This window comes from Cnephaeus nilssonii (genome assembly GCF_951640355.1).
Source record: "Cnephaeus nilssonii genome assembly, chromosome: 6".
Classification (NCBI taxonomy): domain Eukaryota; kingdom Metazoa; phylum Chordata; class Mammalia; order Chiroptera; family Vespertilionidae; genus Cnephaeus; species Cnephaeus nilssonii.
This window is the reverse complement of record NC_137077.1, coordinates 37,845,967-37,870,033: the sequence shown is the minus strand read 5'-3', so window position 1 is coordinate 37,870,033 and position 24,067 is coordinate 37,845,967. Positions and strand designations below refer to the sequence as shown.

General features: G+C 39.2%; 2 protein-coding genes and 2 pseudogenes across 4 annotated transcripts in view; 3 read left to right on the top strand and 1 right to left on the bottom strand.

The window, feature by feature from the left end:
• Positions 1-8,715, top strand: part of LOC307101970 (leucine-rich repeat-containing protein 34-like) — a 31,524-nt pseudogene extending 22,809 nt beyond the window's left edge. Inside the window, exon 2 of the transcript in view lies at positions 7,922-8,715. The product of the transcript in view is annotated as a leucine-rich repeat-containing protein 34-like (transcript). The remainder of the gene's footprint in view (positions 1-7,921) is intronic.
• The window catches only part of FGD4 (FYVE, RhoGEF and PH domain containing 4), a 228,075-nt gene that overhangs the window by 141,365 nt on the left and 62,643 nt on the right, over positions 1-24,067 (bottom strand). The gene's annotated exons all lie outside the window — the stretch shown is intronic.
• Positions 8,431-9,229, top strand: LOC307101969 (leucine-rich repeat-containing protein 34-like; annotated as a pseudogene). Its single transcript has 2 exons — positions 8,431-8,437; positions 8,577-9,229. The product of its transcript is annotated as a leucine-rich repeat-containing protein 34-like (transcript).
• Positions 17,397-22,268, top strand: LOC307100823 (small ribosomal subunit protein eS24-like). Its single transcript, XM_079773426.1, has one exon. The coding sequence runs from the start codon at positions 19,988-19,990 to the stop codon at positions 20,429-20,431; it is 444 nt and encodes a 147-aa protein (XP_079629552.1). The 5' UTR covers positions 17,397-19,987; the 3' UTR covers positions 20,432-22,268.

Below are 24,067 nucleotides of genomic sequence, written 5' to 3'. Positions count from 1 at the left end.
AAACATGGATATATCACAACCATTTTATTTTAACAAAAGCATCCTCATTTATCTCGTTTTTTACTAAAAACTATAGCAATTTCAGTTATACACTGTTGAACATATTTGTAAGTATATTTCAAGTATGAAGTGCAACTAATTTTATCTGCTATGCTTACTCTGAGAAAGTCTCTACTTTATTCTAGTTAATTCTTCCAAATATTTCCATTAAACAATAAAAATAACTAAATGACTATAAAAACCACCATGTAAAAATGATCAGCATTTTGATACATTTCCTTAAAAGCTTTTGCGTAATACGTATCAAGATTGGGATTTTTCTTAACATTGGGCTTTGTAATAACTTTTATGAAATCCTTTCAAAGGAAGAGTCTGCTTCATTTTTTCTCAATCATGTCAGAGTATTTGGGGTTTAAAAGAATACTTTAATTTATAAAATTATGTTACTTAATTTATTTTATAGGGGTTGACTGATCGGGAACAAAATTTCTGTAATGGCCCAGTATCATTACATTTATTTCAAATTTCTTTAAATAAACAAAATTTTCTGCCCAAAAAGATTTGCCATTTGATTCAAAGGAGACTTCTTTATTTTCAGTTGATGTAGTTTTCTCCTGCAGGTTGAGCTATTCATTGTTCAGAGTCATTTTTATAAGGCTTTTTTCAAAATAGCCTCCTAAATAACTGTTCACTTTAGAGGATTTTCGACTGTAAGCTGAATGCTGGATGAAACTAAGAAATAATTGGGAAGCTATAATTTGGTTCTTTCTTTTAAAATGGGCCACACATCGGCCTTAGCCAGGTAGCTCAGCTGGTTAAAGCATTGTCCTGACACACCAAGGTTGTGGGTTCAATCCCGTCAGACACATGTAAGTGGAACAACAAATCAATGTTTCTCTCTCTCAAATCAATAAATAACAATTTAAAAGAATAAATAAGTAGAGATTACAAAATGGCAGTGGAATAAGTGGAAGCTATACTAACACTGCCCCAGGTCCAAACTGGAAATACAACTAAAATACAGAAAACCACATAGCTGGAGAGAACCCTGATAACCAAGGACAGAAAAGGGCAGAGATGTGAAAGGGCTGGCAGGGCTCCCACAGACAGCAGCTGAAGTTCTGGAGGGATATCTCAGCTGTGGGGGGTTCCCACCGAAAACTCTGGGGTCTAAACCCCAAGCTGGGCTCCTCCGCCCAGAGCACCAGAACTGAGAAAGGTACCCACATAACATTTGTCTGTGAAAAGCAGGATTGCTATCTGCCAGGGAGAGGCAGCTGGAAATGCAGGCACCCTCTTAAAGGGCCAACACACAACATTTTTGTGCAGGCACTCACCTGGGACTCCATCAGAGGGAGGACAGAATAGACTGGAGCTGTGTGAGCAGAAGCCAGGTTTGGGGACTCAGGGGTTGGAGCTCAGAGGGCAGCTACCCCAGTTTCCTATACTGAGTCATTTTCCCTCACACTGCAGAGGACATCTTTCTTCAGTGAACCTTTGCTATCCAGGCAGTTTTTGCCTGGGGTAAAGGCAGTTGCCACCCTGTTGGAAGACTTCTCACCCCACCCTGTCTGTTAATAGCCTGAGGTTAATCAAAAATGAGTGTCAATGGGACTGCAGGCAGAGGCAGGTCTCTGGAGGCCTTGAGTCCTTGTGTGATCTAATCTGGGACCTGGGGCTAGGAAAAGCAGAGCCTGGTGCAAATCTTGGTCCTCTCCAAAGGCACCCAGGCCCAGCAGAAGAAGCCACAAACTCTGGATTGCTGATAGCTCCAAACAGGGGACTCAGGCCAGTCACAAACAGTATCTGATATTGTCCTGCACTAGTGATTGGGACTCATAGCAGATCTACCTAATACAGAGACACAAACCCAAACAGGCAGCCAAAATGGGGAGACAAAAATACACACCCCAAATGAAAGAACAAGAGACTTCTCCAGAAGAAGAGCTAAATGAAATGAAGATAAGAAATTTATCATAGAGTTCAGAAGAATAATGGCAGGGATGCTCAACAGCATGAGAACAGATATAGTAACTATGAAGTATGACATAGCACTAATAAACAACACAGTCAACGGAATACACAGTAGATTAGGGGAAGCTGAGGAATGTATCAGTGAATTAGAAGACAGGGTAGAAAAAAATCACTCAATCAGAGAACCAAAAAGAAAAACAATTAAAAGCCAGCTTAAGGGAGCTGTGGGACAATAGGAAATGTAATAATATTCACATAGTAGGAATACCAGAAGAAGAAAGTGAGCAAGGGATAGAGAATGTGTTTGAAGAAATAATAGCAGAAAACTTCCCTAACCTGGTGAAGGGAAAAGTCATACAAATTCAGAAGGCACAGAGAGTCCCAAGCAAGAAGAATCCAAACAGGCCCATACCCAGACACATCAATTAAAATGCCAAAAATTAAAGACAAAGAGAGAACCTTAAAGGCAGCAAGACAAAAGCAATTTTTTACCTACAAAGGAGCACCCTTAAGGCTGTCAGCTGATTTCTCATCAGAAAAATCTACAGGCCAGAGGGAAATGGTATGAAATATTCAAGGTAAGGAAAAGCAAGTATCTGAAACCAAGAATATTATATCCAGCAAGGCTATCATTCAAAATAGATGGTGAAATAAAGAGCTTCCCAGATCAAAAAAAAAAGCTAAAGGAGTTTATCACCACCAAACCTGCCCTGCAAGAAATGCTAAAGGAACTGCTATAATGAGAAGAAGAAATATAGAGAGAAACGTAGGCATAAAGAATTAAAATGGCAATAAATAAGTGCCTATCAGTAATAACCTTAAATGTAAATAGAGTAAATGTTCAAATCAAACGACATAGGGTAGCTGAATGGATACAAAAACATGACCCAATTATATGCTGTCTACAAGAGATTCACCTCAGGACAAAAGACTCAAATGGGATGAGAGTGAAGGGATGGAAAAATTTTCCCCATGCAAATGGAAACAAAAAAGAAGCAATACTCATATCTAACACAACAGACTTAAAAATGAAGGCCATCACAAGAGACAATAAAGGTCACTACATAATACTAAAGGGATCAATCCAATAAGAGGATATAACCCTGGTAAACATATATGTACCCAATATAGGAGCATCTAAATATATTAAAAAACTTTTAGAGGACTTTAAGGGAGAGATCAACAGCAATACAGTCATGAAACCATAAAAATCCTAGACAAAACCATAGGCAGCAAAATCTCAGACATCTCTCCTAGCAATATGTTTATGGATACATCTCTGAGGGCAAAGGAAACTAAGGAGAAAACAAAATGGGACTCCATCAAAATAAAAAGCTTCTACACAGCAAAAGAAAACCAACAAAGTGAAAAGAGAGCCCACTGTATGGCAGAACATATTTAGCAATGATACACCTGATAAAAGTTTAATATCCAAAATAGATAAGGAATCATACAACTTTACAAAAGGAAGATAATCCAATTTAAAAATGGGCAAAGGACCTAAGTAGACACTTCTCCAAAGCAGACATACAGATGGCCAAGAGACATATGAAAACATGCTCAAAGTCACTGATCATCAGAGAGATGTAAATTAAAATGACAATGAAGTATCACCTCACACCTGTCAGAATGGCTACCATCAACAAATCAACAACTGACAAGTGCTGACAAGGATGTGGAGAAAAGGGAACTCTAGTACACTGCTGGTAGGAATCCAAACTGGACCAGACATTATGGGAAAACGGTATGGAGTTTTCTCAAAAAATTAAATATGGAACTGCATTTAACCCACTAATCCCATTTCTAGGATTATATCTTAAGAAACCCGAAACACCAATCAGAAAGAATGTATGCATCCCTGTGTTCATAACAGCACAATTTATAATAGCTCAGGTGTCCATCAGTAGATGAGTGGATAAAAAAAGCTGTGGTACATTTACACGATGGAATACTATGCAGCAGTAAAAAAAAAAAAAAAAAAAAAAGGATCTCTTACCTTTTGAGACAGTATGGAGGGACCTGGAAAGTATTATACTAAGTTATCAAATGACCTCACTCATATATGGAATCTAATGAACAATACAAACTGATGAAGAAAATAGATCCAGAGACAGAAGCTTGGAACAGACTGTGGAATCTCAGAGGGAAGGCGGGAGGGAGATCAAGCAAAGAACTTATATGCATATAAGCATAACCCATGGACATAGACAATAAGGTGGTGAAGGCCTAGGGCGGGTGTCAGGAGGAGGTGGGTTAGAAAGGTCAATGGGGGGGGGGGGGAAGGGAACATATGTAATACTTTCAACAATAGCCTTTTTTTTTTTTTTTTAAGGCAGATCAAAAATAAATAAATAAAATGGACAACAGAGTGTTTGACAGAACTGTAAGGTAAGGAAACACACACACATTGCCTTCCCTCCAAAAAAACAAACTGCCATTGGTAGAAAGAGGACTGGTGTTACTTTTGGCTAACTCATGTAAGACACTAGCAGCACTTAGGATGTTAGGTTGAAGCAGCATGCCTGGGAGCAATATAGCCCACACTCATACCCAACATGACTTAGATGGTCACCAAGGAAACCCTGAGGTAGTGCTAACCATGCATGTGTCATTTCACATCCACGAGAAATTAAAGCATTCTCATTTCAATAGGGTCCATACGTTTTCTGAAATGAATCAGAGAAATGATTGAAGATTCCTTACCAAAGAAAGAAGGTAAAAAAAAAAAATTGTTCAATTTCTCAAGAGAAGGGAAATTCTCTACATAGTTCCATGTCAATCAATTTAATTCTATTTAACATTTAGAATGTGATGTCACATGCGGATCGTCAAAAGAGCCGTGAAGGTTATTCCTTGCATTCATGGACCTCGGGGCCTAAGGGTGTGGTTCTTGGGCCAGTTAGCATCTTGGCATTCTTTGTTAGAAGATTTTTAATTGCAAACTCAATGTTTTCAGCTATTCAAATTTCTATTTATTCAGGGTGTTTTTTTAAATTCACTTTGTCCCTCAAGCATATAAGGTCTATATATACAGCAACTGCAAACAGTTGCTGTATATATTTTTCCTGTTTTACAGTTTTGAGGATTTTTATGACAGGAAGGCATTCCAGTATACATTATTACATTCTGGCCAGAACCAAAAGTCTTCCATGGAATCCTTTCTTAGAGCTTACTTAAAAATCAGGTTGGTTATTGAGAAGAACCAATGAAACAAAAAAATGAAGTGGGGGGGTTCCCCTCTGTGGTAAACTACATTAGGTTTATTGAGTACATATAGAACACATCAGATAGTGCAGCTAAAATAGTTGTAACTCAAAATTTGATCCCCAGAATATATATAAAGACAATCCAGTTTTTTTGTTTTATTTTTTAATAATGGGCAGAAGTCTTGATTGGGCACTCACAAAAGAAGATCTCTGATAAAATCATTAATGATCAGAGATGTGCCAATTAAAATCACAAAATGATACCACATGGCTAAAAGTTTTAAAAACCAACAGAAAGTACTAACAAGGAAGTGGAACAACTAGAATATTCACACACCAGAACCATTATGGAAAACTTTTAGGCAACATCTCCTAAAACTGAACATATGTATACTCTGTGGCCCAATAATTCCACCAAAAGACATCCTATCTAATAAAAGAGTAATATGCAAATTGACCATCACTCCAACACAGGATGGCTGCCCCCATGTGGTCAAAGATGGCTGCCCCCATGTGGACACAAGATGGCCAGCAGGGGAGGGCATTTGGGAGGGACCAGGCCTGCAAGGGAGGGCATTTAGGGGCAATCAGGCTGACAGGGGAGCAGTTAGGCATCAATCAGGCTGGCAGGGGAGTGGTTAGGGTGTGATCAGGCTGGCAGGCAGAAGCGGTTAGGGGCAATCAGGAAGGCAGGCAGGTGAGCAGTTGAGAACCAGCAGTCCTGGATTGTGAGAGGAATGTCCCAGATTGGAGAGGGTGCAGGCTGGGCTGACGAACACACACACACACACACACACACACACACACACCCCTGTGCACAAATTTCATGCACCGGGCCTCTAGTGTAAAATAATGTTCATAGCACCTTTCATCATAATAGTCAATGTCCTTGAACAGCAAAATAGAAATCAAATACTACACACACACACTACTGCTACAGTGTATGATGGATAGTCCAAAGCTCTGACAACAGATGGTCTTGAACTTAATTCCAGTTGTACTATTTACCATGTAATACTAAATATGTAGCTATGAGTGTTTACCGTCATTGAGTCCGCTTTCTCCATCTGAAAAAGAGGGTCATATCATCTCTCTTACAATATTATCCTAAGGATTAGGTATAATGTACATATAACACAAAGCATTGTGACTAACAGGTACTCAAAAATTCCTATTGAGTTTAGGAAATATAACTTACAACCACTTTGTATCAATGATCAACCCTTTATACATAAACTCTCTTCTTGTAAAATAAATCTGTACTGAGTTGCCAACTCAGGCATCAGTGAAATGAAACTATACAAGAACTGGGTCATGGCCTTTTCTTCTTCAGCTACTTTATGAACCCCATATGCAACTGCAGCTGTCAGCTCTCATGCCAGAAGATCAAATGAACTGGAAAGATTAAACAAATGGGCAGGAGAAATGCCAAAATGTGTGTAACTGCTGGACGGGAGTCCAATTGGTTCAGTTACAAAGTCAATCCTCAGAACACTATGTGCACTGTATACACGCTCTGAAGAGCAGCATATGCAGTGTGGGATACCCGAAATACAAAAGCAAGGAAATGGGGGCAACAACAACAACAAAAAACACTGCAGTTTTCAGCCTAATTCTGCGTCTCCTTTAGTCTTATATGTAAATCTATTCATATTTGTCATTAGAGAATAAAACATATAGGTCCTGTAATAAATCTCACTTTGACTAATTTTAAAGTTACAATGAAAATTAAGCGAAATGATTATTTCTAAGTGTAACACATTTTCAATAAAATCTTACTTGTTTTACAAAGAAAAGTCAGGATATTAAGTTGTATTGCCATCTAAACTAGCAAGGGGAGGACAGAGGCAGGGCAAAGAAAAAAATAAATACCCTGTCATCTTGAAATCAGATTTGATGACCCAAAATAATAACTGAAGAATGAGGCTCTGAACTTCCATATTTTGATTTCCCTACCGATTCCTCCCCCATGAAAATTGATCTTCATGCCTTTAGAAGCGGTAACTCAAAGTACTCTACACTCAGTTCCACTCATCCCACCAAAAAGGTCAGCACTCCAGGAGGGTGCAAGTCTGTAAAGCAGGTGCTCTCTACGATGGGAATGAGGAACAAGCTTTTCCTTTTTCCTGTGACTGAACTATTGGGAGAATCTCAGGCTATTTCTAACCTAGTGACAAAAGGAAACCTTTGGCCAAAGCCTTGTGAATTTGTTTTTCAGGCACCAGTGTTTTCAGAGCCCACGCTGGATTTACCTTATATGCATGGGTCTAGTTTTCCATTCACATGAGGCTTTTGGCCTAGAAGAACCTGCCCTAGTTAGGGAAGTCCTCTTGCAATGTTCCTCAATGATCTATTTACAAAAATCCAGTTCCAGTTTGTCCCTATGAAGAAAGCAATGTAATTCACATTTTCAAAAGCTAGTATATAGGTATCTGCCACAGTTTAAAAAAAAAAAAAGTTTAAACAAACATGGCATTCAACAGGTTTGCTTAAAATCCTAATTCAATGGTTGTCCTTAAAATCCTAGGGTCAGGCTATTAATCTCTTAAACCACGAATAAATTACAATGGAATTTTTTTCCCCTAAGGCGAGATAGGTTTTAAAAATGGTGGCAAGACTGCCGCTACAGTCCACAGGGTCAAAGGAGCAGGTTCTGTCCCCCTACTCCACGCCCTACTCCTCCTCTGGCCTGAGCCCAGGCCATCCATAGCAAAGCTCCAGAACCTACTGGCAGTTTCTAGGAACCTACTGGCAATCTCCAGGAATATTATAATAACCTATGTACAGAAGAGCCCCAGAAAATTAATCCTTTCAAACTGCATAGACTCCAAGCAGTGGAGGAAGAAATTGAAAAGGGATTGGGAGGAATCACATTAAACATTGCTGGTAGCAATCACTCAATGATGGTGGAAATAGTAGCAGATGAAGATTTTGGGGTTCTTTACAGAATTTTAGAGAAGAATCCATATATTAATGGTTTGGATGTTAGCTTTCACCTTGTAAGGGATGTTGGTGCATACGATGCTGCAAAACTGTGTCAGAAACAATACAATCTCATTTAATTAACCCTTACGTTTAATAATATTGGGCCCAAAGGAGAACTGATTGCTAAAGCACTACATAAGACTAAAACTCTGAAATGCCTAAGAATCCTGGACACAAGATTGAAAATAAAGGTGGAAAATTCTTTGCTGCATTGCTACAAATTGATTCATCCCTGGAGATTTAGATCTAGGTGACTGATCTGGAAATGCAAAGTGTGATAAGCACCAAGGACACAAACAATAGGGTGGTGAAGGCCTGGGGCAGGGCAGGGCGGGCTAGAAGGGATTCCGGTGTAATATGTTCAACAATAAAGATTTCATTTAAAATAAAACAAAGTGTGATCAACACTAGCTACAGCCCTAACTCAAAACCAATCAGTTACAGGAATAAACCTAAACCGACCTATACTCTGTGGTAAAACAGGAAGAGTCCAAAGTTCATCTAGGCCACATGTGAAAAGAAAATCACTGCCTTGTTAAACTACGGGAGTAAAGCATGATATGAAAAACTGTGGTCTGAAACAGTTCTACACTGTGCCTGAACAAAGCCTGCACTACCTTGATGTCCGCTGTAATAAAATAACTCGTGATGGGATGGGGACTTCTGCTGATGTACTGAAAAGCAACACTACCCTGGCAGCAAAGGCCCTTTCTTTTTCACAGGATAGAAAATGCAGGGGCAAAGAATCCCGGTGAAACCGGCTTCACACAACAGGAGTCTTAAAGTGTTGTCAATAGTCAGCAGCAACATAGAGGGAGGGGGACTTGTTGCACTTTCCCCAATCAATGAAAACACATCCCACACTCTCTACTACCTACAGTAGGGGCAACAAATGTGATGAGACTACAGATGTGGCATATTCATATTTCATTCAAACGAGCTGTCTAAAACTAGACAATACAAATGTGCAGCCATTTGTGGGCGATGGACATAGGTATCGTGCAGAAGTCTGCAATGGCCATAAAAAGACCAGAAGGTCAACAGCCATGAAAAACAAGCTCTAAAAAAATGTGCACACCTTCTCTACCTTCACAGAGAATAATATTTCATTGCCTATTAAATTTCTTTCATAAATTAGAACAAGTTACTTTTGACAAAAGTGTAAAAGATATGAATATATTAAACTTTGTATAACTATCCATTAAAAAATAAAGAAAATGTTGGTGTTCTCACAGTTACTTATAATCTAAAATCTTGAAATTTTTAAATGTCTAACTATAGAGGACATGCTAACTAAAATAAAGTACTACTTTGAATATCACTCATCTATTAAATGTTTAGTAAAATGAAATAATTTAATGTTATGTGGGAAAAAGAAAGCATGATTTTAAAAAAAAAAAATCCATGTACAATATAACCACAACTTTCAAAACAAACATATACAAAGATAAAAAACACATCAAAATGTCGCCAATAGTCATACTGGATGTTTAGTTTCTTTCTCTTTACTGCCCAACAAAAAATTTGTTTAAAAATGTTTTTCTGAACAAAGACATTGACCTAACATGGTTTTTCAGTTACGTATAAAAGACCACGAGGACATTAAAGGCACGATGATAAAAAGATCTAGTGAAGTCAACTAGACTTCATATTCTAATTTCAAGAAATCCTCACTTGTGTATTACCCAAGTACCTTGCTAGTGTTTTAGAAGTAGAGGGGATTTTATTCCCGAATAATTTGGTGATTGAGAGAGTAGTAAGTTCTAAAAAAGTGGCTGAAGTAGAGCTCTTGTATGTCAGCAACAGAAACAAGAAATAGAAATAAGAAATAGGAGAGAAGTGGTAATAAAAAGTCTCACGTAAGAAAGGTTAACAGTAACTGCGCTTAAAGCACAGCTCACTCTCTACTGTCAGGGAACAATGCTGTGCAAGGAATCCACAGGGAGTGTACATGAACCACAGAACTAAGAAAAAGAACAGCTTTGGGCTAAAACCACAACATAAAACCACTCGAAACAAGAGCCATAATAATTTTTCAGTAATGATACAAATTACTTATAATTTAGCAGTAAACAAAAAGGCAAATGCCAGTTATTTCACCTGCTCATTATATAGTTTGTATTCTCAAAAGTTTCAAATGGTAACCGGAGAGATTGCAGAAATGAAAATTGCAAATAACAATACTCACAGCCCCCCATAGAAGATTCCTTTTAAACATCCAGCAGCGTCTTTTACTCTTCTGATTAATCATTATTTCCTGCTTGCGGAGGAATTCTCTGGATATGTGCTTTGTGAGTAAAATCTATAGGCATTCTGCATCAGAAACCCACACGACTTCTGTTCGACGAGGTGAAGAACTAACTAATGGGAAGTGCTCAGCTAGGTTTCATAACTTTATTTCTAGCAGTGATGGAGCCTCAAGGAACTACGCAAGCAATGCATTTCAAAATCCCACAAAGGTATTTCAAAACGTAGCGAGAAAGCGCTGGAATACTGTAGTGGAATGGGAAGCATGGCGCCAACTACAGGTGACTTGATCGTAGTTACAGCCTTCAGATGTTTAACAAACTATCCTTCAAAATTTCAGTTAAAGGATCTTTTATACACACACACACACACACACACACACACACACACACACACATATATATATATATATATATTGATTTCAGAGAGGAAGGGAGAGGAATAGAGAGATAAAACATCAACGATGAGAGAGAATCATTTATCTGCTGCCTCATGGTCCCCCCCCCCCACCCTCCCCAGCACTGGGGATTGAGCCTGCAACCCAGTAATGTGCCCAGACCAGTAATGGAACTGTGACCTCCTGGTTCATAGGTCTACACTCAACCACTTAGCCACACTGGGTGGACTGTTAAAGGATCTTAGGATTTCTTTTTTCATGGTGATTAGATAGTCAATAGAATAATGAAACCATGTTTAAGCTTTCCATCTCCCCCAAAGCAAGCAGGCTTCTATTTCCTTCCCAGGACACCTAGCTATCCCAAAAAACTTCATGAAAACCTATCAGGATTTTAAAGAAGGCACCAATGAGCAAATTTCTCATCATTGCCATGTTTACTAGTTAAAGTAAAGGTTTTAGTTAATACAGTAGGTCAGGCGTCCTCCAACTACGGCCCGCGGGCCACATGCGGCCCGCCGAGGACATTTATCCGGCCCGCCGGGTGTTTTGCCGTTTTGTTTTTTTTTACTTCAAAATAAGATATGTGCAGTGTGCATAGGAATTTGTTCATAGTTTGTTTTTTTTTTAAACTATAGTCCGGCCCTCCAACGGTCTGAGGGACAGTGAACTGGCCCCGTTTAAAAAGTTTGAGGACCCCTGCGTAGGTCCTCGGGTTACATCGGAGATCCATTCCTACAGCGATTTTCGGAGCCCACCTACATAAGCACCTACGTCACTCACATGGAGCACATACACAGCAGTAATGAAGTGAAGCAGTAAAAAAAAATTTTTAAAGAAAGATAACAATTCCTGACCTTTATTGTGGTAAATAAATAATAAAAAACATAAAGCACATATGTACATGACGAAATGACGGAACTTTTTTTTATGGGAGATGACGACGTAACCACGAAACAACATGTGTCGAGTCCGACATAACCCGAGGACTGTCTGTATATCATATTATATAGACTTCTCAAAACACCTAAATGTTTATCATCATGTGGACTGAATATTTACATAATAATTCAAATTCTAATTTTCCTTTTAAGTGACATATAGATGTTGTAGTCAAAATCAAACTATCAAACCTGGTCTCAGTTCTACTTAGCAATATTACTTCTTTTAATTACTGAGTTTCTGAAAGAATAACAAACTAACAATAGTAGACTACCTTAAAGCACTTGAGGAAACTTTAATGGGTAAAATTAAATAAACATTTAAGGTAGCTTATGATCCAACAAGTGGAAGAATGGAAGAAACTACTTGGGGAAACACACACTAAAATCACCAAGTCTTAGAAATTTGAAATCCTCCCATTGTATGGGTAAGAAAACTGAAGCCAAGAGTGTTAAGATAGACATAGCTATGTTGATATTAATGGACAAGCCATTTTATTTGTTTGTTTGTTTGTTGACAAGCCATTTTAGATCTTCTGATAGATTTTTTTCAGTGCAATTTCCATTGCATTATATATATATATATATATATATATATATATATATATATGTATAATATATGTACATATATTTGGGGCAGTTTTATAACTTTATTCGCCATACAGCAGTTCATTCTTCTCCACAGTAACTGTCTGTAGATTTTTTAAAGTGGTGACAGGTATGTAGGTAACCAGTGAATAGAGCTTGTTTGGTGAGTCTTCATCCTCATTCCATGTTCTGGACAACTGCATCCAGATACAGTATGGGGCATTCCTCATTCCTTTGGCCCAGACAGCTTTTTGAGCCTGGTGTCGATGCCTATGTCTGGAATTCCCATCTTCTTTATGATAAATTTCTGGATCTCTCTGAGTGCCCGAGGGGCACGCTTCGTGAAACCCACTTCATGGATACACTTGTGAATGTTGATGGTGCATTCTCTGGTCACTCCCTAGTTGACGGCAGAGAACGGCCCTTCTACCCTTCTTTGTGGGAGCCATTATGTCGGGCCCACGTTGGAAAGGAAGGGCATTATATTTCTAAATTAGCTCTTTCTTAAATATGCTGTCATCCAGCCTGTTTTCATGAGAGTAACCCGCCCTGAGTAACAATCGCTTGCTCTAAATGAAAGCTTTCAGAAGCGTTGAAAGCCAATCTCTATGAAGTAAAAGATACAGTAAGGAAGCACGGCATGTTCCCATAAGTGCTAATGCCTCCCAAACCTCATTAATCCAAGCACCATGCCTAGCCAGCTCTGCAGAGGGCTGGGGTGTCCTCTGCAGTCTGAGCGGGTTTTGCACCGGAAGTGTTGGTGCGTATGCTCAGGCATGAGTGATGAAGTCAAAGGAGGATGTCAGCACTTTTGGTTCCCTCTCTCCAGCCCGGGGGTGCAGCAGGAACCTTCAAACTGACCACATGCCGGTGAACTATTTGCCGAAACTAAAACCGCCCCACGCTGCGACCGTGCACCAAGGCTGGCAGGGTCTTAATGTGGTTCTTGACCTCTTTCTTTCTGTGTGGTAGCAGTTTAGTGGGCAAAGAAAATGCTTAGGGAATAGTTTCTGCTTATTTGACACCGTACATTGTAGATTTTCATATATCTTCATAAATCTTTTCACTGTTCGGTTATTACGTGAGTATAGCTGTAGAAACATGCTTTTTAATTTATTTTTTAGTTTGCTGCTTACATTTTGGTTTGCTAGATTTTATAAAAACAGATTTATTCCTCTTGGCTTTAAATCAAGTGACTTTGATCAGTCATACACAGGTGTTTAGTTTAAATTTGAGAATGGCTTTAGGAATCATGATATCAACCAATGTGTTACAAAGATAAGTAACCCTCCCCCCCAAAAAAAATTGTGTGGCTAAAAAGAAATCTTCGTAAAGAGAAAGTAAACAAAGCTATTTATCTTCTCCCAACACCACCATCATTTTATTCCCTATCTCAATAAAATTAATATTGTTATCTATAATTACAGCTGTATACTGAACTTATTATGTGCCCTTCTCATAACAGCCCTAACGAAGTGGTATTATTTGCTCCATTTACATCGATGGTGAAATTGAGAACTAAAGTTAAATAATTTTGCCAGAGAAGTAAACAGCAGAATTGCCATTCAAACCCTGGACTGTTTAACTGCAAAACCAGTTCTCTAAAATGGAAAATGTCTGCTTATTCTCCCAAAGTTTTCTCAAAAATATTAAACTGGGATTCAAAAATAAAAACGTTTACCCTATATCTGAGTTTTCTTGCTTTTATCCCTAAAGTCAAAACCTAAAACTGGTAAACTTCCTCTTTTTATATCATATGACTGTTTTCATAGCTAAATTCCTCAAAACTTTGTAAGTAATTTACTTGTAAGCAAATAGTTTTACACATAACCTAAATTGGTAGTATCATTTTAGAATAACTTAGAGTTCACCCGAGCAATAATCAGTTTTATTTTAATTCGTTTACTGGTTATGAGAATGAGAAGAGTAAATTTGTCACTTCCTCAAGGTCACTTTGAGCCAAAAATAGAATTCTGGTGTAAGGTCTGGTTGCTAAACCACGCTTCCCCTGCAATGGTAAGCTGCCATTGGTAAGCTGGTCACTAAGAAACAGAAAAGAAGAAGAAAAAGATGGGATATTTAAAGTATGTTCCTACTGCTATCTCTTTCTCATACTTGACCATCCCCTCCATTTTGCCCATTTCCCATACTGTGGGTTGCCCATTTCCCATACTGTAGATTCTATATTACAATTATGGGAAGAAACTGCAATGGCCTTGGCAGATAAGGAAAAAACCTTATTCCTATTTCAAACATGAAACAAGTGTTTCATTTTCCTTTCTGATTAAAATACGGGATTTAGCCCAGCTGGCGTGGCTCAGTGGTTGAGCATCAAACTATGAACCAGGAGGTCACAGTTTGATTCCCGGTCAGGGCACATGCCTGGGTTGTGGGCTCGATCCCCTAGTAGGGGGCATGCAGGAGACAGCTGATCAATGATTCTCTCTCATCATTGATGTTTCTATTTCTTCCTTCCTCTAGAAAATCAATAAAAATATATTTTTAAAAATACATGGGATATAGCCTCAAAAATTAAGATTCTTTTTAAAATTGTCTTGTTAATTTCTTCTATTAAAAATGCTTTTCATTGATTCCCAGAGGAAGGAGAAGGAGGGAGAAAGGGAGGGAGGGAGGGAGGGAGGGAGGGAGGGCGAGAGAGAGAGAGAGAGAGAGAGAGAGAGAGAGAGAGAGAGAGAGAGAGAGAGAAAAACATTGATGTGAGAGAGAAACATCACTTGGTTGGTTGTCTCCTGTATGTGCCCCAACCAGGGACTGAACCTGCAATCTAGGTATGTGCCCTGATTGGGAATCGAACAAAAGACATTTTGGTGTACAGGACAAGGCTCCAACCAACAGAGCCACCCAGCCAGGTCTCTTCTATTTAAATTTTCTTGATACATATTATTATCTTTTTATTTATAAATTTAAGGCAGTTCACTAAGGCATGTGTAGGTACCTGCACATATAGCATTTGGCATATGTCTAAAGCAGTACTACCAACTTTTAAAATAGTTTTTTCATTTTTATTACAAATACTAGAGGCCTGGTGCATGAAATTCATGCATGGAGGGGGTGTCCCTCAGCCCAGCCTGCACTTTCTCCAATCTGGGATCCCTCTCACAATCCGGGACCGCTGGCTCCTAACCGCTCCCCTGCCAGCCTGATTGATGCCTAACTGCTCCCCTGACATCCTGATCACCCCCAACTGCCCTCCCCTGCTGGCCTGATAGCCCACAACTGCCCTCCCCTGCTGTGACCCACCTCCTCCGCCGGGACCCACCTCCTCTGCTCGAGGCAGTGGAGACACTGGGACCGGCCTCTTCTGCGCTGTGCAGAGCCGCGGGCCCCCCAGGCCTTATTGTGTGGAGCGGCCGCCAGGCACTGCCTTCGCTGTACGCACGGCCATCTTGTGGCGGCCATCTTGTGCCGACATCACACAAGGGCATGACGCCACCCAGGCTTTTATTATATAGGATGCACACACAACAAAGATGTCATGAGTCATTTCTTGGCTCTACTTGCATTCAGTCCTTGCTCTTGAGCAGCTTTCTTTGCTCTAACCATCTCAACACGTTCCCTATCATTTCAGGCAGGCCTTCTTTGTCCTTGCCAGTCTACAAAGAAATTACAGAAGTACTTTCAGATGTACTTACTGATTGGTATGTTTTCAAAGCTTGTTCGAAAAGCTCCTGTGCTGTTGTCCAAGGGGTGAAATCTGTGCACATACCTTCAAATCATTGTGAAGGTGTTGCGTTGTCTGCTTGAGGCACTGGAGACTCTCTGTTCTTTTAAAAACTTATCAAAAATCTTTTTATGTAATTTCCTCAAGGAAGGTCAAGTGTTTGAAGACTCTTTGCTTTTCTGATAACATCTTTGGTGGTTCTATTGATTCCAGAAGAAGAATGCATGTTCATATAATTAGCAATAACTTCCCATCTTGAATTTGGCAGCAGGAAAGAGATTAACAGATTTAATTAGTAACTGCTGATCATATTCTGACCAATTTTGACTGCAATTTCTACCTCCACCAGTTGATTTCTTAGATGCTTATCAGAGCCTCAGCTTCCTCTTTCTCATTTCTAATTTGCTCATTTCTTTCTTCTGTTTTTCCAGGGCAGCCTTTTCTATTTTGAGAATGATGTGTTTCATTCAAACAAACACTGTAAACTTGCTAATTCAAGGTGCTCACAAAGTTTTCCCACTTCTATCATTTTTAACCTGCACTTCCTCGTTTTCACAAGTGATTCCAGGTCTTGCGTGAGCTTTGAAATTTTTGTCTTTCCTTTTTAATGGCTTTTGAAATGGCTTTTGTCTGGCTATTTTGTCCTTCTTTGTCAATAATGCTTATTGTCTACCTTGCTCTTCTTCCTTCTTTCTCTTTAGCTAATGGAGCAGCTCTAATTCACTTGTCTTTGTTTTTCTTTAGCTTCTTGCTCCTTCTGTTTTGCTTCTGCTTTCTTTTCCTGCTTTTTCTTCCCACATGAAAGTTCTTAGTTTATTAATCCTCTCATGAAAAATCTGCACAATCACCCCGGATGAAGTCAGCGAAGAATCATTAATACTTCTGTTGTCCAATCCTAGCTCACTTTTGCCAGCACCAGCATTGGCCTTCGTAGTCCCCCTGACTTCCTTCATCCTGTTCTTGCATTCCTTTCTCTGTTTCCTTGGGGTCTTCTTCTCATATAGGCCATGTCTTGCAAATCTATGTTTGGGTTCATTTTTCTTTGCATAATCCAAGGCATAATAAGCCATGCCAAAGCCATTTGTCTTGCCACCACCGAAATGGGTTCTGAATCCAAACACAAAGATGATATCTGATGTTATCTTATGCATTTTGGTTAATTTTCCCCAACTTTCTCTCTTGGGTACTGTTGCCTTCTGAGGGGGAAGGACACCAGTGACCATTGGTTTGCGCTGAAGTAGTCTGCTGGTCATGAAGTTCCTGGTCCGGGTAGTTGCTGTGTCCTTCATGATGGCAGCCTCTGCTTCTTTCTTGGCCTTCCCCTCTTCCTTAATTTTTTTAAATTCCTGGATCAAAGCTATATGCATTGTCAATGAATGTCCTTATTCAGTTTGTTTCTTCTTTTTTTCATTGTGGCCCTGCTGCTCTGTTCTGTTTTTCAATCCATCTCCTCTCATCGCAGCATTTGTCTTTTTCTTTTTCTTCTTCATCTAAATGGGAATATTCTAAGAATCAAAATTATATCAGAAAGAATAAAATGTATCTACATCTTCAAATCAGGAATTCATATCACCAAGTCTCGGACATTTTTAAAATTTGACCTTTTGGAATTCCTTTAAAACACTGGGAAAATACTTTGAATAAACTGTATCTTGCTTTCCTTTAAGAAGCAACCGAGATAGCAAAAATACGTTGATTGGTTTCGGTGTAACTTTGTATCTTACATGGCCAAGTCGGAGTACTGCCTAATGATCTCGGTTCTTCAGTGGTGGGATCAAATGTTTTTAGAATAGGAAATTCTTCTCATTGCAATTCTTCACCTTCTGATTCCTCTGATAAATCTTTCTTATCCTCCAGTTCCTAAAAAGAGGCAGAAGAATTTCTGTTTCTCCTCTTAACAAAAGCTTCAAACCATCTTCCCAAAGGTTCAACTTGATAGTGTTGAGGCTGTGATTGAAAGAGTTGGGCGTTGGCCTTGGATGGGTGCTCAGTTGGTCAGAACGTCATCCTAGAATGCCAAGGTTGCAGGTTCGATCCCAGGTCAGAGTACATACAACAATCAACCAATGAATGCATAAATAAGTGGAACAACAGATTGATGTTTCTCTCTCTCTCTCTCTCTCTCTCTCTCTCTCTCTCTCTCTCTCTCTCTCTAAAAAAAGAAAAAAAATCAAAGAAAGAAAGAGTTGAGGGGTTTCAATGCATTGCATGGAATAAATCAGAGGTCAGCGTGTGAGTGCTGGTGGTGCCCTGGGTGTCCACATCACTAGGCAGCAGCAGCATGATGGTGCCAGGGCCAGCCCCAGGGGCACAGCAGTTCACATCCAGGCTGAGGGTGCTCAGCGTCCCTCCAGGCTCTAGCAGTACCGCCAGCTGACCCTTCTGTAGTGGGAAACGCTCTATATTTATGCTATATAATAAGATAGCCACACGAGCGCTCGTGAGACCAAGGAACAAAAATTAATTTTATTTTACTTAAATTTAGAAACCTGTGGCTAGTGGACAGCATAGCCCTAAAGTCTGGGTATATATTTTATTCTTAACACTTTTTATTTTAAAATAGAGCCACAGGAAGTTGCAAAAATAGTACGGAGAGGCCCAGTTTCCCCTGGTTTTTTTTTTTTCAAAGTATATCACTATAGTACAATATCAAAACCAGGAAATTGACACAGGTACAATGTATATTTAGTTTTATGTCATTTTTTCACTTGTATAGAGTTGTGTTGCCCTGGCCGGTTTGGCTCAGTGGATAGAGCATCGGCCCAGGGACTGCAGGGTCATGGGTTCGATTCTGGTCAAGGGCACATGCCTGGGTTGTGGGTTTGATCTCCAGTAGGGGGCGTGCAGGAGGCAGCCGATCAATGATTCTCATCATTGATGTTTCTATCTCTCGCCCTCTCCCTTCCTCTCTGAAAGCAATAAAAACATATTAGAGTTGTGTAACCACCACCTCAATCAAGATACTCAACAATCCCATCACCACAAAGAACTCCCTTGTGCTATCCCTTTACAGTCATCCCCAGCACTCTCATCCCCACCAGGCCTAGCCTCTGGCAGCCACTAATCTATTCTCTATTTCTATCATGTTGTCACCTACAAACGCTGTACAAGTGGAAGCACACAGTATGTGACTTTCTGAGGTCGGCCTTTTTCACCGGGCATAATGCCCTTGAGATCGATTAAACTTCTTGGCATGCATCAATTCATGGTTCCTTTTTATGGCTGTGTCGAATTCCATAGTGTGGATGTACCACAGTTGGTTTTATCTATTATGTTAATGAACATTAGGTTGTTTGAAGTTTTAGGATTTTATAAACAAAACTGCTATGACCATTCTCACACAGATTTTAGTGCAGATTTCATTTCTCTGGGATAAAGGCTTAGACATGCGACTGACAGATTGTGTGATGAGTGGACGTCCACCTGTGGTTTTGTTTTTTAAGATTTTTTTATTGATTTCAGAGAGGAAAGGAGAGGCACACATAGAAACATCAATGATGAGAGAGAATTATTGATCAAGTGCCTCCTGCACGCCCGCTACTCAGGATCGAGCCGAGAACCCAGGCATATGACCTGACTAGGAATTGAACCGTGACCTCCTGGTTCATAGGTCGACTATGTGTATATCTTCATTTACTTAGATCTTCAATTACTTTCATCAGTACTTTGTAGGTTTCATGGGTATATCTTTTAAAAGCAACCTAAATAATAAATTAGAAATCGCTTACAAATGCTACCGAAATAAAAAGTGATAGTCCAAACAAGTTTTGAAAATGAAAATTATCTTAATGAACTAAAGTTAAAAATCAAAAGTACCATAAATCCAAATATGTCCATTAGGGGCATATAAGCAGATTTTTCTGAAAGACACGGTTTATATAACTTACAAATAAATGAAAGGGCATCACAGGGAATTATGCAATTAAAACAGTAATTTTACTCTCTAGCTGCTTGAAGATCAACCTTCATCATGAATGACACGGTAACCAGCCAGACCAGGAAGTTCATGACCAACAGACTACTTCAGCACAAACCAATGGTCATTGATGTCCTTCACCCTCAGAAGGCAACAGTACCCAAGACAGAAATTCGGGAAAAACTAGCCAAAATGTATAAGACCACACCTGATGTCATCGTTGTGTTTGGATTCAGAACCCACCTTGGTGGTGACAAGACAAATGGCTTTGGCATGATTTATGATTCCTTGGATTACGCAAAGAAAAATAAACCCAAACACAGACTTGCAAGACATGGCCTATATGAGAAGAAGACCTCAAGAAAACAGAGAAAGGAATGCAAGAACAGGATGAAGAAAGTCAGGGGGACTGCAAAGGCCAATGCTGGTGCTGGCAAAAAGAAGGAGTCAAGATTCTTCGGTGTCTTTATCTGTGATGGTTGTGCAGATTTTTCATGAGAGGATTAATAAACTATAAACTTCTATGTGGGAAAAAAACACACAACAACAGTAAACAGAGAAGATTGGAAGTATAAGGGAGATAGAATAAGTATCTTCCAATTATATGCAGCACAGTTTTCCTCACCTTTTTTGATTATTATGTTTATTCTATGTATCAAACCTGTTCATTACATGTGCAGTTATAGTGCAAGATTAGGGTTCTAAATTATATAACTGTAATTACATAACTGTATAAATGATATTTTTAAAGAGTAGTGGTAAAAATAATGCTTTATGAATTTTGCTGCTTAGCTATTTACAGAAGGAAGGTCAAGTAGAAAAATAATTCTGTTGAATAATAAATGTATTAATATTAACTATTTAGACAATTTACTGAAGCTATGGGGAAAGTGGGATATGAGAAAATCAAAGGGATTAAAATTATTTAGCCCAGAAATGAGAATTCTGTAAAAATACCTAGAAGACAATCAGGAAGTTATATATCTATCCAAGGGAAATAAAGGATAATTTTTTTAACATATCCAAGAATACATTTGTAACAATTGGAGCTCAAAATAATGATAATGCAGTAAGTAGGTTGTACAAACCTTGAAATAAGGAAGGTCCTATTGATGATGAGTGAAATATAGTTGTGTAGGCCTGGGACGACCAAAATAACTCACAGAATCCCCCCCCCCCCCCGCCTTAACATTCTATAAGTGTACAATACAATCAAAGCCTTCAGAAAACATGTCCAGTTTTCAAATCTGACTTAGAAAGAAGAATATGAAGACTGGACATGAAGAGCAAATAATAGTGACCATTTTCTGTTCACCTCTATGTCTCCCAGATGCTTTACTGGTTCACACAATAATTGCTTGATGATGAGCACATACTGAGGATATCCCAAAGCAAATGGAATTATAATTTGTGGAGAGACGAAAGAAGATAATTTCTGAAAACCAAGAGTGTGGACATCATTTTCTAAACTATTGGTAATGATATCATGCCAAGGAAGTTTGACAGTGGATGGAGATAATCAATAAGCTGGAAGGACTTCTCATACAAAATCAAACACCTGTATCATAATCATTTCATCCCCACTACCCATAATCTCACTGCTAAGTAAGTCTCACCACCAGACATACTTAGCAGTGATAGGGTCTGAGTAGAATAAAGAAGAAAAACATAAGTAGAAGAACCAATGAGAGAGAGACAGAAAAGGAGGAAGTACGTTATTAGTAACACTTAACGACTATTCAGATGAGAAAGAGTAAAACTAAAAGCAAGTAAACAAAACTAGCGTTGCCCCCAAAACATTTTTTACAATCAAATGAAAGAAAAATATTCAAATTACCTCAATACTGAACAACTTATTGGTGCCACATGATAATGTATACTAGTAACCAAACTCAAAAGCAAGAAACCAAAGCTAAAAACAGGAACCAAAGTTAAAGGTCAAAGATTGAATATCTGTCAGAGTCTATGAATCTTAAAGCTACAGGATGTATTTAAACGCCATTGATGTATTTAAACCCTATTGTAATACAACATTAATTTGATTTTTTTAAATGGAGCACCACACTGGATAGGGACACATTTACTAATATAAGTGCTTAACAAATTCAGGAAGCCATTTACTAGCCTGTATGAGCTAACCTAATAGACCATCCGGGTGAGTAAGCAACAGTAGAAGCAACTCCTGCTGCCACCTGTTTTGTCCTCTCGTGCCAATGTAGAGACAGCTGCACACAGAAGCTCCAAATGACAGAAAACCTTGGAGTTCTTTCATCCCATGATCGCCCACTGCCTTTACCACAATCATTTCTACAATGTGTACAGAGCCCGCCTTTCATTGTCCACAACTCTTAAACAGCATTTGGTCCGTGTTTTAAGAAACGGAGTCTGTGGAAGGGGACTATTTCTCTGCATTCAGTAATAAGCAGTTCAGTGTTAAGACCAAGTAAGATACGTAATGCATTCAGATGTCCCCGTCACGTAGAAATCTCGACACAACCAAAGGTGAAGAGTATGATTACATTGATGAGGAATTTAAAAATGTAATTCTACAAAAACAAAAAAAAAAGACTTCTGTCCACCAGTGAAATATAACATTTAAAATGTCCAGATATTGAGAGGTTCTGTCTATATAAATGTTTTCTTTTAAACCTCCTTCTAGAGTTTGACCCTTTCTTCAAGTGATGAACAAATTACTTTTCACCAACTCCTAACTTTAGCCCAAAGTGCCTTTTCAGTATTTAAAAAAACACACACACACACACACACACACACACACACACACAAACACAAAGAAAAAAACATTAACAGATTACAGAGGGTTAATGATAGCCACAAATTCTCTGTCACTACTCCCAAGAGGTGAGGTCTATTTCTCCACCTCCTAGAATCTGGGCTGGGTCTAGGACGGTTTGTCCAACAGCAACGGGCAGAAATGACATTGCACCAGTTCTAACACTTTAAGGCGCCTGGCAACTTCTGCTTCCTCCACTTTGGAATCCAGATGCCATACTGTGAGAAGGTTCAAGCAGCCTACGTGAAGGAGAATAAAGGTCCCAGCTGACGACTTCAGCTAAAATCCCAGCTGACAGTCGGCAAGCACCAGCTTGCCAGCTGTCTAAGTGAGCTATCTTGGAAACAAATCCTACAGCCCTAATCGAGCTGTCCCAGCTGACAACACGCAGGCCAGAGATGAGCCATCCTTGTTAAACCCTGGCCAAATCTCAAAATTGTGAGCAAGATAAATGCTTTTTTAAGCCAATAATTTTGGGGTTGATTTGTTATGCAGCAATAGATTACTGAAACAAAATTTGGTACCAGAATTGGGGTTCCACTGTTACAAAAACCTAAAATATGTACTGGCTTTGGATCTCAATGATGGGCAGAAGATAGAGGTGACTGTTAATAAAGATTTGAAAAAAGAGAAGAAATGCTAATGGTGGCTGAAGAAAGGGAACCGACATTATGTACGGCAGAATAATTAGCACACCCACTGCGTGCAGTAATGTGGAAGGTCGAAAGTTATCCAGTTCACGGGATCTAAGGAGAATTCCAGGAAGAATGTTGAAAGCACCAACTGGCTTTTCTTAGCTGCCTGTGATAGAATACAGGAGTAGTGGGATGAACAAAAAAGAAACCGTTTGGTTCCTTTCCAAGCAGAATTTAGAGGAAATAAACATAAAGGAGTCGAACTTGATAGGCTCCCAAATAAAACTATTCCTCATTTCAGTATCTTAGCAAATGACGCACAAAATAAGAAATAGCTCAGGGCAAAGTTCAAATCCTGTAGCCTCAAGGATGTGGCTGCATAGCCCTTTGTTGAGCCTCATAAAGCTTTTAAGTGGTTCCTCAGAGATTCTTTCCATTTAGACCAGTGGTCCTAAAACTTTGTGTCAGACACAGCTCAGGGGTTTGCTGAAACCCAGATTGCTGGGCTGGATCCTCACAGTTTGATTCAGCAAATCTAAAATGGGGTCTGACCTCTGTAGTCAATTTCAATTCCCAGGCGATGCTAATGCTGGTGGTACAGGCACCACACTATGCAAATCAGAGGTAGACCAAAAGGCTTGAAAGAATCTTAAGGGTGCATCTTAAGGACTATCTCTACCAGACACTAGAGCTTCTAAGAATCTTAAA